Below are 16,634 nucleotides of genomic sequence, written 5' to 3' on the forward strand. Positions count from 1 at the left end.
TACCGAGATCCTTTCTTGAGACCCTGGACATCAGAGTTGTTCACCATCAGTGGGAGCTCCTGGGGCTGTGGGATGTTTAAAATCACAAATCCACCCAGCCTCCTGGGAATAAAGCTGCCCCTGGATGGAACAGTGGAAGGGACACTTTGTGAGGCACTGGTTCATATCCCTTCCACGCTCAAAGATTCCATTGAACCACGCACGGCCTTCTGCAGGGAGCTAATGAAACTACCAGAAAAAAACCACTCAGCCACACAGTCCCAGCAATGAGATGGAGAAAGTGGGCCAGGGCGAGGGAGGCAGAGGGCAATGCCAAGAGTCTCCAAATTCACTTTGCACTCTGTTCACATTTCATTGGCCAGAACTTACAGAGCCACTAGCTGCAAGGGATGCTAGGAGGTGTGGTTTCTATTCTAGGCAACCATGATTCAGATGGAAATCGAAGATTCTATTACAAAGGAAGACATGGGGAAAAGATATTGGGTAGGCAACTGGCAGTGTCAGCAACACCTGATTAGAAATGTTCATTTCCTCCATTTTTCCTCCCGTGGCACTTTGTTTTATCACGTGTAGTTCATATTCTATCCTGCCCATGGTAGGGACCAGACCCTCAGCTTCACAAAGTCTCTCATTCATTTTTTAATTCCTATGAACCTCAGCAAAGCGTGGCTTGTTAGAGGCTATTTATTGGGCACCTACTATAAGCCATTTTCCACACACTATTTAAGATTTATTGACAATTATGTTTATATTTTCTTATTAAGCAATTAATTTTATGATATCCAACTTAGTGGGGATGAAGAGGTCAATCAAGTGTTGGGCCACTGACTTCAACAGATTTCAAATTTTGTGTCTTTTAAAACTGCCCCAGGAATCTTTGAACTGGCCTGATGGTTTCAAGGATTCCTTCTGAAATTCTAGAAGATGGAGAAGAAGGGACAAGAGCATTCAGGTCTCCAGGCCCCCTACCCCTCTCTTTAACCAGGGCCTCTTCACATTTGCAGAGCAGGTTTCTATGGGTGCTTTGCTTGAACAAAATTTGCATAACTAAAAATGTTCAGAAATCAAGAAATTCCACCATGTTGAATCAAGTGGCAGTTTAATGAAACTACCAGAAAACTACCACCCGTCTTCTCACACATACCCCACCTACTCTTCAGCCTGGACCCCTAAGGGGTGTCCTCCAGAGGCTATTAAGGTTTTCTTTCGCTCCAAGTACTGTTCAACATCGCTCTGAAATTGCATCCCAAGTGAACTCAGTAGGCATCAGGAAACCATATCTCTTTCAGAAGGTTTAACCCAAGTCCTTTAACCCTGGAAGAAACCTAGAAATGGATTTTCTCCCTATGGTGCTAATCAAAATGGTTTAAAACCACAGAAGCCAGAAAACTGCATGAGGCTGCAGGCAGGAGGGTGGGTATCGATGACATGACAAATTTCTCAGCCTCCTTCCCTCTCTCGTGAATACTTACCCCGGCCTCCCGCTGCCTTGATGTATCTGCCTACCTCTGCTGCCAGCGGGCTCCGAAGGTGCATGTGCATGGGGCATGTTTCCCTGGTACATGCTGAGGCTCGGGTGAATCTTTGGGAGCTCTTCCCTGTCTCTTAGCCAAGATCCCATCACTAAGAGCTCTAAAGAGGTTTCAGATAGCAAAAGCTGTCTGACTTTTTTATTTAACAGAACATGCTATAGAATTCCCAGCCCCAACTTGGTCCAAGATTCAGAATCAAGAAACAAAATAAATCTGACATTGTTATCACAGCCCAAATGCTTCCTGTGGGTTGGGTTTTGCTTCCATGGCATTGGGTGAATATGTTTGTCAGCTCTTCATCGCTGTGACAAATACCTGAGGAAATCAACTTATTGGAAGAAAGATTTATTCTGGCTCATGGCTTCAGAGATTTCAGTCTGTAGTCAGTGGGCTCCATCGCTCGGGCCTGAGGTGAGGGAGAACAGCAAGGCAGAGAATGTAGCCAATTAGAGCTGCTCAGCTCATGGCAGCCCAGAAGCAGAGAGCAAGAGGAAGCAGTCAAGGATAAGGTCTGCCCTTCCAGGGCACAGCCCAGTGACCTGCTTCCTCCAGCTAGGCCCTCCCTCCTACAATTTCCACCATCTCCTAATAATGTCATCCAATTATTAATCCACCAGTGGATGAATACCTCGATGAGGTCAGAGCCCTCAGAGGACAATCATTTCCCAGATTCCCCACTTCTCAACACTGCTGCTACTGAGGACCAAGCCTTTGACACATGAGACTTTAGAGAACATTCCAGAGCCAAACCACAACAGTTAGCAACAGAAACAATTCAGCTTGAAAGAGAAGAATGAGGGTGCTTGATGTGAGGGGGTGGTGGACAAAAGGGTGGGAAGGGCTCATTCATTCTGGAGAAAGAAAAGAATTTGTGCAGGGACTGTGAGGGAAATCATGCTGGAAGATTTGGGGAGTCCATGTGAAACAGATGGGGCTTTACTCTGTAATAGTAGACCAGATATTTCTGGAATGGAGGTATGACCTGATGGCCATGGAATTAGAAAGACAAATTTACTAGTTGTCATCATCGTCTTCTTTTTGAGTGACATATGAGAAAAAGAATGCCAATGAGCTTTTTCTCAATTCTGTCTAGTCCATATTTTACAAAATTATTCCAATTAATCCTCACAAGTGCCCAAGATGGCAGGTGCTTCTACAGTTGAGGCAATAAGACTCGGAGAGCTTTGGGTCATCCTAGCAACAAATACTTATTGAGCACCATAGGCCAGGGACTCTTCTAAGGTCTGAAGTTAGAGCCGTGAACAAGGCAGACTGGGCCCTGTTCAGAGTATGCAATGCCAGACAGATGATAACAAAATTACTGCACAAATTTCATCACTACTGGGATTACTGCTGTAAAGGAAATGTGTGAGTATCAGATGGAAAGGGGGTGACGGAGCCTTGTCTTGGGAGTCAGGAAGGGCTCCTCAGAGAAGTGACAGTGGCATCCGTCAGAATGGGCAGCAGCTGCAAGCTGAGGGGGCAGTGGGAAGGATGGGTGGCTGGAGGCTCCCCCAGATGTCATGTTGCTTGCTAGTGGGTTGCAGTGTTGCTGGTGGCTAAGAAAGAGTCCCACCCTGCTCAACTAACATCAGAGAGCTGTGGTCTCTCCTCTCTAGAGGCAGCCTCAGTCCTCACCACTGGTTGAGTGGCTGGTTTTGAAGGATTAAAAGAAAGACCTGCTTAAAATCTAAGGAGTGGCCAATCTCTTTCCTATGTCTCTTACCTCAGTGTCTTGTAAATAAGAGAACAGAAATAGTGAAAAACAACACTGTTTCAAGCCACCTGATTTTGCCTAGATTATGGGCTAGCCTGGGCACCTCATAGACTTTACACAGCCTTGGTTCCAGGAAGGCTGCCCTGTACAGAAACCAGGTCACTAAGAGATGCTGGGAACAGATCCACCCTCTCCTTCCCTTCCACCACCCTGGCCCCTTCCCACCAGCTCCAGCTGCAGAGACCAAGGAGCGACTAGGGCTTGTAACAGCCGAGAAAGGGCAGCTGAGGAAGGGTCCTATGGAAGACCATGGACCTCCCTTCAAGATGCTTCTTGTCAGGTTCCAGCGCTGTGCCTCATAGTCACTCGAGTCATAAAACACTCTTGAGAAGCCACAAATGATATTCACAACTTACAGATGAAGAAACTGAGGCCCATAGAGAATGATCTGAGCCAGAAAGGGGCTAGAAACTTCCTCAGTGTCACCAGCTGGTAGTGCGAAGGATCACCCAGCACCATGGGTGGGAGAGACCATAGAGATCCTGCCAAGCACCCTTCTTACAAGCGGAGAAGCCCAGGGATGGTCACGTGGCGCTGGGTGGCAGAGATTTCTGACTCTGGGCTCATTGTTCATTCCACTCTCCCGCAGGACTCCATTGTTAGCTAAATTTTCCTCTGAATTATGAATGAGCAAAAGGCAATTATGTGTGTGCTGTGGGAATGTGCGAGACGAGAGAGATTCACACACATGGTGCAAGTACCTGTGCTGGGGAGGGGGCTGGGACTGCTTTTAAATCCTGACTCACGGCTGTTCCATTTCTGCTAACTGTGGGTTCAGCTTTAGAAACAAGAAGATTTAATTATGCATCCATTCACCACTGGGTTTCACTTTTCATGCCTCCGCAGCCCACCCCCCCAGCGACACGCGCAAGCCCGCAGTTCTCTGCGCTGGAGGACGCTGCCGTCCCATAAGGCGCGCAGCGAGCGCGCACTTTGCTCGCCTCCGTCCGCGGAGGAGCAAGATTTGTTCAGTCCATCGCGGCTTACCACCGCGCTTACCGTTCACCCAGCACATCTGCCTGCCCTGGTTGTGTCGGACTGGACCCATCTGTCTTCCTGACACCTTGGCAGCAGCTGGAAGGGGGGGAGGGGAGGCGGTGTATTTATTTTCTTTCTGAGCACAGAGCGCTGGGTAAAGGCTTTGCAAACCTGCTGCTGGAAAGTTCCATTTTTCTTCCTTCTAGAGCGAGTTTATGTGCTTTGGATCAGGAGCAACTCCCAAGGTGTGACTTAGGCTTCTTGCTGCTCTCTGCCTTGTATGACTAACAGGCTCCCCTAGAAACACTCCCGCCAGCCTGGCTGCCGTGGCTCCATCCTGGAAAAGTGAAAAAAATGCCCGCACCAGGCACCAGATACCACTAACACAGCCAGTCACCCCGAGAACCTCCTCCTTGAGGCCAAACCAGCCCCTCTCCCTGGCCTGCCGACTATGGCTGATGGGAAACATCTCCCTGACCTCGCTCAAAGGACCCTAGGATCCTGGGGATGATGCTATTAATTGGTCTGGTTTCTCCCCCTTCCTGTCAAACACAGGAAATTAGATTTGACCTTTGCTCTGATCACTCTAGAATCATTCTTGGACTAAAGACTTCCCGCCTTTGTAGTCAGAGCATCTATTACCGCCCTGATTAACGCCCGTGCTCTGATGGGCGGGCTCCAAAGGCAAATGCGATTTCCGTGATTTCTGGTCCCCATGTTGAGTGCAGATGTCTTTAAATGGAGTGAAATCATCTTTAATAAGCATGCATCAGCATTCAGATGGCTCTGGGGTACATTAACAGTTTCCCAGCAATATGCCCCATGCCAAACCACCTTATGGGACCCTTCCAGATCCAACAAGGAAAAAGCAGGAAAAATCTCAAAGTAAATCCAATTCTCAACCAAACCATTATGTATTTAGGATAGACTCAGAAATGTGATGCTGTTTTTTTTTCTCAGCACTAATGGAGCACCCGGCACTTCTCAGGCGTAGTAAGAGGAGAAGGGAAAAAGAGAAGAAAACCACTTTACCCTGAGATTAAAGAAACAAGCAAATGCTTCTCAACTTCTAACTTAGAGTTATTCTGTAGGGAAGCTGCTTCATTGTTCAGAGCCTCAACCTTTTCCTAGCCTTAAAATAGGATTAAGGATCACCACTACAAGGCTTTGGTATACAAATTACCTGTTTTTGCAAAGTGTGTTGATTCATTTCACATTTATCAAACCCACATTTCAAATATACTTACTCTACTTAGATCCACAGTAGAGTCAAAGTAATGTCTAACACCTGTAATAAGAAGGTCTCTGCCAGGTACAGTGAGCATGTCTGCAACTCCAGCGACTTGGGAGGCTGAGGCAGGAGGATCACAAGTTTGAAGCCAGCCTCAATAACTTAGGCACTGTCTCAAAATTTTAAAAAATAATAATAAATAAATAAAAGGGGTTAGGAGTGTAGGTCAGTGGCAATGTACTCCTGGGTTCAATACTAGTACTGTAAGAAAAAAAAAAGATCACATTTGTGTTTTTCACTAAACATTTCACCGAGGACCAGGGACATAAATGTCTGTGGAATAAATGGAAGGAATCCTCAGGAAAGTAACATTTAACTGGAGGTTCTAGAAAAGCCCATAAATAATTGTACTACATAGCAGAATGTGGAAAGCATTCTAAGGTAAGAACAAGTCAAGGTTCAGGATGAAGTGTCAGGGGGCAGGTGACATTCAGACAGCAGGAAGAGAGTGACATTGTTCACCAGACAGCAGGTGTTACCTGGGCTTCAAGGGCTGTAGGACATCAGTGGGAAGGAGAGATGGCAAATGCCTCTTAGAGACAAGTCAAAGCACCAGCTGAGAGTGCAGAAGGGAGGCTAGGGGACATTGGGCATAACAGGTGTGCCCAGATGAGGTGCTCAGGAAAGCAGGGGAGTAGGCTGGGCACCTCTTCCCTCCCTGGAGCACCTGCTGGCCCTGTCCCTTTTCAGCCCCCACTCTTGTTCCTCCAGCTGGAGAGTGCTGCTATTTTACATCTGATTATTGAATCATGGCCAAAAAATTAGTATCAGGGAGTAGCTCCAGGATCTAACCCTATGTTTCTGCCACCAAAGCTCTTCTCCCCCTCCATCTAGCAAGAAACTGTATTACTGTAACTGGAGATAGCCTTGACCTTGAGGAAAGTGGAGACCCATTGGGAAATCACTGCAGGGGTTGCTAAGAGGTTCTTACCCAAGGTTTGGCAGAGAATGGAAGAGACTAGCATAGAAGGTATCCTCCCAAGAGTTTGTAATAATTAAGTGTGGGAGGGGGCAAAGAAGCAGGAGGCGGTTTCAGAAATGGGGGAGATAAGAAGGTGGCTCTAGGGAAAGAGGATGAGTTGATTTGGGACATAAACCCCCAAAGCCAACCCTTAAATATTGCCAGGCATCGAAATCATTCCCGTCTTCCTCCCTTCTTCACCTGTGTCATTACTATTTCTCAAGGATAAGCTATGGACCAGGCAAAGGGTTAGGCCAAGGAATTCACAGTGTAGTGGAGATTTTCAAGGTGCTCTGACAGCCTTGCAGAATAGTGGGGGCAATGGGTGTTTCCCTGGGACAGTGAATGAAGTGACATTGTCTTTCTGCATATGCTCACAAGGCTAGACCACTCACAGTCAAGACTTCCAAGACTTTCAGATTTGACCCACAGAGATGAAGAACCAGGCCCCAAAGGTCCCTCAGTTCTGCCCTGTTTTGATCATCTCAGTGTGAAGCCAAAGGTGGCTGAGAGGGCCCCAAGCCCTTTTACCTCACAGACCTACAGAGGCCACTTTGGACATTCATCTTGACTCATTTCCCCTGATCACCAGTCATAGGGGCCCACGGAGAGAACTGAGCAGAAAGGGTCTTGGAAACTCTAACTTGAGTCAGAATGTCAGCCTGTTTGTTGAAGGAAAGCCGTTTTCTGGTGCTTCCTCCCCAGGCCACACAGAGGGCTTTCGCATAGATGGGCAGTGCTGGCTTCCTGTGCCCCGCTGCTCCTGGCAGAGCAGCTACTCGAGACTGGAGGGCACTGAGGACCCCCTCCCAGGCCAGGTGGGGTCAGGCAGCCCCAGGTAGGGGCTGAATCCTCAGTCCTACTGGCTCACGGTCTCCCCGTCTCTGCTCATCCCACTCAGCCTCGAGCCCTTCTCCTGATGCCCAGGATGCCAGACGGCCAAGGAGCAGAAACCCCTCCACCTGGACCGTGGAGGATGTGGTCTGGTTTGTGAGAGACGCCGACCCGCAGGCTCTAGGGCCTCACGTGGAGCTCTTCCGAAAGCACGTACGCAAGGGGTGGCCTGGCCAGGACCGGTGGGGTGTTGGGGACATAGAAAGAGGATGCTGGAGAGTCTGGACTAAGCTGGAGGGGTACCCTCGAGGGAGCCGGAGATGAGAGAGACAGCTGCAAACACAGGCTTCTCAGAGCAGAACAACCACTTGGTTTTGTTTTAAGGGATATTTGTCCCATCTGTTCTCTCATTTGGGGCTTCATCGGGAGTGCCTATTTTCCTGCCTCTCCATCCATCTGTCTGTGCATTCAACAGTCATTTATAGCACACCTACAATACGCCAGGCGAACTGTAATAGTGCCTGTTCCTAAACTGCTTTGAGGATTAAATGAGAAAATGCATATAAAGTGTTTAGCATGATGTACGGCTCATGGGTAGACCGCAGTTAACAAGTATTGTGACAATTATTTCAGCAATTCTGAATTATGTCAAGATGGTAAATGAATAAAAGGTAAGAATTAAAATATTTTATCTGCCACACTTACCATGTTAATTCTGTATTGTTACCATAACTAATTACCACAAATAGAGTGGCTGAAACAATCCAAGTTTCTTATCTCACAGTTCCGTAGGTCAGGAGCCTGGCCTGGGTCTCCCTGGGCTAAGCTGTAGGGTTGGCAGGGCAATGTTCCTTTCTGGATGTTCTAGGGAACATCTATTTACTTGCCTTTTCTGGCATCAAGATCCACTCTCTTTCCTTTGTATCCCCCTAACATTGTCTTTCAAGCCAGTGACATCAAGCTGAATCCTTCTCAGCCTCGAGCAGTCCTTCTGATTTCTTTTTTTTCTTTTTTTTGATCCCAGGGATTGAACCCAGGGGTGCTTAACCACTGAGCCACATCCCCAGCTCTTTTTTATATTTTATTTTGAGACAGAGTCTTGCTGCATTGCTAAGTGTCTTACTAAGTTGCTGAAGCTGGCTCTGAACTTGCGATCCTCCTGCCTCAGCCTCCAAAGCCACTGGGATCACAGGCATGTGATCCACTGCGCCCCACTCTTCCACTTCTAAGGATCCTTGCAATTACATTGCTCCCATCCCAGAATCCAGGCTGAACTCCCTACTTCAAAGTCAGCTGATTGGCAACTTCATCCCACCCGTAACCTTAGTTCCCTTCACCATGTCACCTAACATGTTCACAGATTGAATAAATTAGGATATAGACATCTTAGAGGGAGAGGAGGGCATTATTCTGTTTGTTACAGTAATAATTTTTCCCCTCCTGACCCTTATTTTTACTTAATGATTCTGCCATAAAATCACACTCTCAGATCTGAGAATGGTCCTTAACTTGGTACCCACATTTTATCTGGCATATATTTGACTTACCTGACAACAGTGACCAAAGATCAGAGAGCACAGGGGAGGCTGCACTTAAACGGACTTGGCAGGGGGCATCTGGCTGTCTTCCCAGGGTGATAGAAGAGGGGAGGAGTCTCAGAGTGGGATAAAGAGGGAACATTAGGAAATGGGGCTCCTGGGAGGGGCCCACAGATGAGTTTTGCCCCCCCCCCCCGTCATTGTGTCAGGAACATGGAGAGTGAATGACCAAAAGATGGTGATCCATCAATACTGGCTGCTGGACAGACATATGAGAGGGGCTGGTGACCCTTGTACCTCTGTGTCTCTTCTCCCCACAAGACCACCCAATAGGAGAGCACTACCTTTTGTCTCTAGTGACCTAGTAAACAGCACTCTAGTGAGCAAGGAATCCCAGCCTGGCTAGGTACATAAATGCCATGTGCATTCTGGAGGGTTACCATTTCCAGAGACAAATCGGAGCTACACCAGGACTTTAAAGAATTGGCTCACTCCCATTGTAGTTTTGGGGTGAATCAGGCATATTATTTACTGTATACCATCTTGTATAATTCACAAGGCCAAAAAACACCTGAAATTCCTCATAGAATTGGCAGTTAATCTGTAAATTGGCTAAAAGTATCTGGGCCTCCAAGAAAAAAAGTCAGTGATAAAGTGATGGATGGAAGTCAGGGTCTCATGCCAGCATCTGGAATGGAATGGAGAGGCAACCTCTGGTTTACGGTATAATGGATTTCACTTTTTGCTCTGTTATCCCTTGATTGGATGACAAACACCATCCATGGGATATTGGGAACATAGGTGGGGTTATGTTTGATACCTTCAATCAGGAATATTCAGTTTAGCAGATGATTCCAGGAGGGTAATGGGAAGAGAAGCACAGAGTATTTGTTTGCTTTAATTTTTCTAAGGATCTTGCTCTGTAAATAAACCCATTTGCTCTTGCTACCCTTGAGCATACCTTAACTTAAGCAACCACTTGATTACTCTATCTCCTGGGTTTTCTTTTCTTTTTCTTCTTTATTTTCTGATTCTTTCCACCAGGAGATTGATGGCAATGCCCTATTGTTGCTGAAGAGTGACATGATCATGAAGTACCTAGGCCTGAAGCTGGGACCTGCGCTGAAACTCTGCTACCACATTGACAAGCTGAAACAAGCCAAGTTCTGAAGATCTTTAAAAGATAGAAGCTGAACCCAAGACAAAGAACTCAAGACTATCTTCTGCCTTACCAACATCCAGCCAACATCATGAAATAGGTTCTCTTCTTAAAATTAACAGCCACAATGACTTGGTCTTTTTTTATAGAAAGAGTGTATCTTCGCCTTTTAAAAAAAATTCTACCTGGCTCTTTTTAAAAGGCTCATCTATGTTAATGATTTGCCAAAAAATTACCAAAAGCCTATTATTTTTAACATTCCTTGATTTGTTGGTCACTCTTAGAGTGGGTGCTATCTGTATAATGAGAGAGAGTGGGGAACTGAATGCTGTCACCTAAGGAGAGCCCCGGAGGGTTCCAAGATATGAGAAGGACTTGTCCCTGCAAGGACATCCACCTCAGCACCACCTGCCTCTGTTCTCACCCAGGGACCCATCAGTGTGAGCCTTGCTGGATTCAGCTCTGAGGGTGACTGCCTCGCCTTGCACTATCTGGAAAACTTGAATTCTTTTGCTTTCTGAAAAAGAGGAAGAAAGATCTTTTCTATTCGCACTTATCTGAAGTACTGTGTTGTCCCACTAGAGGGCAGACTGCTAATGAAATTTCAGGACCCTTGACTGCAGCCGGATGCTTATTCAGAACTCAGTGACTGGCCTGGGGTTTCTTTGAATAAAATCTAGCCTATACAGGGAATTTATCCCACACATTGCAACTTGGGAAGAAATTGTCATCTAGAGGGTTCTAATTCACATCCAAGCATTATTGACTGACTGATACACAACAGCAAAGGAAAGAATTGGAAGCGTGCTCTACCCAGATGGGGCTTTAGAGTTCCTTCCTTTCCAGAGTCCTTACTGAGGTGTTGATGTGTTGTCATGTCGAAGAATCTTAGTGACATTTAGCCATGGGTGTTTCTTGAAAAAAGGAAAAGAAAAATGTCTTAACTAAATTTTGAAAATGGAGAGTGTTGATTTCTAGTTGCATTGCTAGATTCTGTAGTCGTATCTGTGGCTAATTTTTCTAATCCTCAACAAATACACAGACACGCTATTATTGGGTTTAATTCAATTTACAAATAGGTTTTCCTTCCTCACCGTGAAGTAATAGAAAAAGAATTGATTTTCTACCCCTATGCAGCTGTGTCCAGAGAAGGACGATGAATTCACAATTTACTAGGCAGAAGGATATCCTCTTCTCTGCTATTTATTTATTTTTTTTTGTATTATTCTCTTTTCTCTCTCTTTTTTCTTCCGTTTCCTCACTGAATAGGAAACATATCCTCAAAATAAATTCACCTTTTTGATGGGCATGTCCTCTTCCTTAAAAGAACATCTACAGTGTTAGAGATGAAGAGGTGAATATTAGACCTTGCAATCCTTGGGAGGATGCAGGTCAAGAAGAACTCAGGGCCTCTCTGGGCCCAAATTTGAATTAGAAAAGGCACAGCTTCCTCCAGGATGCAGCCTAAGAGGGGTCTCAGCTGGCAAGTGCAGCCAGGTAGGATCTCAGCTCCCTTACCCCTCCACCAGCTGCCCTTGTACAGAACATGACCTGTATGGCCTTGAGGGCGACCTTGATTGGATTTGCATATGGAATGTCTATGAATCAGAATTTAGATGAGGACCATAAGAAATATTGCATGCCACCTTATTGGGGCCCACTTTGCTGAGAAACATTTGAGAAAGCACATCATAGAAAAATCTCTTTTAGACACACAAGCAGTGGCTAGATATAGAGTTTGACAGCGGGGAGGGAAAAAAATGTTCCAACCCTACCCATGAAATTGAGCAGACAGTGGAAGAGCTTCATGTATGTTGGTTTCAGCACAAAACAAAACTGCCCCACATGAGGCCTTGGGTTAGATGTTGAAGTGAGTAACAGATTCTGTCCCTTAAAAGTTTGTTAATGCAAAGTGCTCACTCTGAAGTTAGATAACTTCCTTCAAGAAGCTGGACAGTTGATGTATTCAGAACTGCCGGTGTGAAAACTAGGAGATCCAGAAAAATCCCATGACAACCCAGGTTCTTCACTTTTGTGGGTTTTGTCCAGCCCATGGATATTTATGGTGCCTCTTCTATCAACATATGCTTCCTTTAGACTTTCACATTAAGATCTCAAAATATCCTAACCACCCTCACCAGTGCCTCTCTGGCTACAGACACACAAACAATGGTGCCCTCAAGTTCAAATCAGTTCCAAACAATGTCACAGAGATACCTTGGGTAGTTTTCAAGGGGGAGAGATGTTCCTATTTCAAGCCTAGGGGAAAACTGGAACTGGGTTCCCACCCAATTGCTCTCACCCAGGTGCTGTCTCATTTCACATGAAACTTTCAACAGGCCAGATTGCTGAAGCCATGATATTTAAGGTTTGACTTAAAAAAAAAAAAATCTCACTACTCTTAAAATGAATGCTGCCACATCAGAAAAGAACCTGGGGAAGAAATTCTTCTTGCCTGTTTTTGTACCGACATGCAATTAGCTGACCAAATTATTGTGGCAATACTGTAATTATAATTAATTTTCATCCCTCTCAAAAATCTTGTCAAACCAGGCAGCTAAATAGCTTCTCAAATGTAAAACACACCAGGCTATTTTTCTCTAAACAGACTTTAAACGGTCAGGCCATTGGGGTCACACTGGCCCAAATGAAAGCTACTTGGGGGCCTCAACTTGACAGATGCAGTATTTGTTATTCCATGGCGGTAGCTTGCCTTCAGGTTGTAGTGAATAATGATATAGTTTTGCATAATTCCAAATTAAAGTGTGTGTGTGTGTGTTCGTGTTCCAAACATTTCCAATTATACTTGTCTGTTAAACACTTGAAAAAAAGTTGAGACAATTCTGTTGCCTAAGGCATTTTAAATATTTTATGAAGCACATAATTCCCTTTGTGAAGAATTTTAAGTAAAAGATGTGTGTGTATGTGTGTGTGTGTGTGTGTGTGTGTATATATCTCCTGCCATTGTAGTCAGAGAGCCTTAGGAAGTGGGAATGTATCAGTGATTTGCATATGCTTGGGTTAAAATGTCTCCCCAGCCTTTCAACAGAGGCAGAGCCCTTGAAGTCTTCCTATGGTTGTTATTTCTAAGTGTTGTGCCCTCTTATGCCAGCAGGGTGCGCCCTAGAGGCACCTGGGTGACAGGGTTGGTTCTGGGGTTCTGGGCCTATCGTCCTCAGGCAGCTGACTGGACATGCCATGCCTGGGCTTCAGGGTGACCAAGGAGAGGCCTCATGGGGGACCCTCAGGCAAGGGATACTTGTCTGCCTCATTTAGGGTCTACCAGAGAGGACACTGGGTTTCCATGATTTCCCTTGAACAGGCTGCCAGGGATTTTTCCGTTCAACAGAAAAAGAAAAAAAAAAAAAGGGATTGAAGAACCCCTCAGGAGAAGCACATATGATATTAAATACGTCGGAAGGAATACTGTGCTGAGGTTGGTTTGCTTAAGAAGGAAACCAGCAAGAAAGGAAATAAAACCATAAATTCCTTAGGCAAACAATAAAAGAGTAGTTATTCTAATCTATCCCGATCCATGATTTGGCAATAATCTGTTTTCATATTTATGTGATGTATGGGATATTTCTTATTTTTCTAATTAAAATTGTTTTTTAAAGTATTTTCTGAGATTGCTTTAGGAGAATTTTGTCAAATCTCTGAATAAAACTGGAAATGCCCAAAGGTAACCAGGGACTAAAAATTAGTCATTGTCAAATGTCTTGAAAGATGGAAATATCTGCTCTCTTTCTAAAGAAATGGCTAAGGATTTGTATACGTAAAGCAGGAGGTGAGAACCATCTGATGAGTGCTCAAAAGGACACCTTCCCAACTCTTCTCCAGAGTGGGTGGAGGAGGGCCTTTGACTCACATTTGTTACATGAGGCTTATTAGGGCTGGGTGTAGCTCAGTGGTAGAATGCTTGCTGCCTAGCGTGTGTGAGACTCTCCGGGTTCAACCTCCAGCACTGGAGGGGGGAAAAGCAAAGACACAGGACTGTGTAGGAGTAGATAATTTTAAAATGCGACATTTTGTTAAGGAGAAGGATGCAAACTGTCCCCCACTTTTTTTTGTCATAACACTAAGAACTGAGCACTTGCCCAGCTCTCCTGTTGTCTTGCCATGTGGTTACATCCCTGTGGCATGAGAGGACCACACTGAGAACCCCCGAGGGGAATCCAGCAGATGGTCAGACATCCAGAGACCTAGACATTCCTGTTTCCATTTTGAGATGTTAAACTCAGCAGCAGCATCTGCCCACCCCATCCCCCATGGGCCCTGCAGGGGCTCCCAGAGTGTCACTCCCTCAGAGGGCTATCCAAGAGGATCCCTTCACGGACAATTGGAAGCTGGATTTTTGGAAATCTAGCATTTACTTGAAAGAGAATCGCTCTTATTTATTGCCACTAGTTAAAGATTATGGAAACATGTCTGCTAACAATTTGCTTTGTGTAATTTGTTCTAATGCTAATAAGCAACAGCTGGGACACTTCCTGTGGTAAATTCCTTTGTGGTTACAGTGGTATCATCACACACGGACTTCACCAAAATGCTAGACTTGGGAAGAACACTCACTCCTGATCTCCCAGGCTTTAGGAAATTCCCCTCACTCAGAAGCAGCACTGGGCCACAGCGTATTTTTAGAGGATCATTTGCTTTTCTTCACTCTCTGCTTTCCCAAGATGGGCCCCAGACCTGTGCTCTTAAAATCCTACATCACTCCTGGGGGTTCTTGGCACACTTAGCTTGGAGTTTGATTTCCTACAGAGGAAAAGATGGCAGGTACAGTTTAAGAAGGACACCTTCCTCCATTTCATGGTTGGACAAGGGCGCTGGACCATGAATTGATATCTGCAGGAGACACGCCCCAGAGCCCAGAGCTGAGTGCTGATTCAGTAATCAATTGAATAATGATGCCTGATGTATAGGGACAGCAACATCTTTCTGTCCAGAGTCAACATGTACAACTCAGACTTGCTCTCAGCTGTCATCCCACCATGCTCTGATCTTGAGTGCAGCCACATGGCCTGAGCCTCAGAGTCAGTTCCATGTACTCCATGCCTGTCGAAAAGGCCAGCATACACATCTTCCACTGGATCCAACTTTGGAACAAACCTCTGACTTGTTTTCTAAACAACTCACTATGAAATACAATACCCTCAATGAGTGTCATTTTCCAATAATCATGTGCAGCCAAAGGCTACCTTCCTCAAAAGGAAAAGGAGCTTCCTCAAACCTCATCTGCACCCCCAAGCCCTCAGAGCTGGACCACCTCTCCCACAATACTGAGAAATGGCTATGCCTGATCACTTCCCATTTCAAGATGTCTCCTCCCTTAGGAAGTGGCTTATTTCTCTGTTGGACAGCTCTGATTGTGAAAAAGTTACTTCTCGGGGAGACAGATGTCTGAGAATCTAACACAGACGTTTGAGATGATGCCAATTCTGAAATTTTTCTCTTTTTAACAGAACTTGTCCATGCAGTAACCAAGTCTATGAAACAAACTGGCATTAGGAGTGGATCCCAGCAATAGGTTGCACTACATTAGGATCGAGGAATGGACCATTTATATAAATTTTTTAGAACTTAGACAGTTCATGACATCATCTTCATTAGGTTGTCAGGGGGGAAAAATGGTGAAATTTTTGTGACCTTATAAAAAGGGTGGGGGGATACCTGGGAGGATTTTCAGTGTCGTTATAAATCTGTCTATAGTCACATAAGCATATATGGTACATAATGCATAAATCAAGAAGGCCACGTGCCTCATAAACAACTATGAAAAAGGCACTCTGAGATTTGAGGCCCCGTATCTTAATTGTACTCATCAGTGATATAAAGAACTAAGGAAGCTTTAGACAAAAACATGTTATGACTGATGAGAGAAAAGTAAACACAGCCTGTCGTGAATTTATGGAAGAGTGATGTAGTTTATGAACCCCCGTCCAAGTTAGATTTCGGGCTTGCATGCATGAACAAACATGTATATGTGAGTTAAAACAACAACACTAGGAACTGGGGAAGGTTACAGCAGGGATTGTAAAAGATCTTGCTTTCTGGAACATTCTCTTTCATTCAGAACTATACAGCAATGATTTAAAATCAGATCTGAAGTGCACATAACACTAGTGGATGTGGCTTGCTTAGATAAGATTCTAGATGATGGAGTAGATTCTCTATGAAAATTTGAGATCTTGGTATTTGGGGAAAGCAGACAATACCCAGCGCCTGGAGTAATACCTGTCTTAGAGGAAGTCTGTATTAATACTCTGGTTGACTGGTGAATAGAATGCTTGGCCAGTTTTCATATTGCCTCCTAAGCACCATTAGATTTTTTTTTTTTTTTTAAGCCTCAGGTTTTATCCCTACTGAAGAATTGCTAAAGGGACAGGCTAAAAAAATGGGCAGCAGGCCTTCGGCTTCCCCTGGCTCTCCGAACACGCCAGCCAACAGGCCACTTGCATTTCATTCCCATGGCTTTGTGTAAAGGTCTCACATTCTGCTTGGCCAGGTGCTACTGCAAGCATAGAGCATAACAACTGATAATTTATAGTTTTACTTTTAAAA

General features: G+C 45.1%; 1 protein-coding gene across 8 annotated transcripts in view; it reads left to right on the forward strand.

Annotated features, from left to right (window-relative positions):
* Positions 1-13,756, forward strand: part of Scml4 (Scm polycomb group protein like 4) — a 103,194-nt gene extending 89,438 nt beyond the window's left edge. For all 8 annotated transcript variants that reach the window (XM_046430459.2, XM_046430455.2, XM_058575238.1 and 5 more), the window contains 2 exons: positions 7,441-7,586; positions 9,956-13,756. In XM_046430459.2, coding sequence (XP_046286415.1) covers positions 7,441-7,586; positions 9,956-10,081 — 272 coding nt within the window. In that variant the 3' untranslated portion in view covers positions 10,082-13,756. The remainder of the gene's footprint in view (positions 1-7,440; positions 7,587-9,955) is intronic.
* Positions 13,757-16,634: the final 2,878 nt, after the last annotated feature.

This window comes from Marmota monax, unplaced genomic scaffold (assembly GCF_021218885.2).
Source record: "Marmota monax isolate L192 unplaced genomic scaffold, Marmota_monax_Labrador192_F-V1.1 WCK01_AAM20220418_F8-fsc00013, whole genome shotgun sequence".
Classification (NCBI taxonomy): domain Eukaryota; kingdom Metazoa; phylum Chordata; class Mammalia; order Rodentia; family Sciuridae; genus Marmota; species Marmota monax.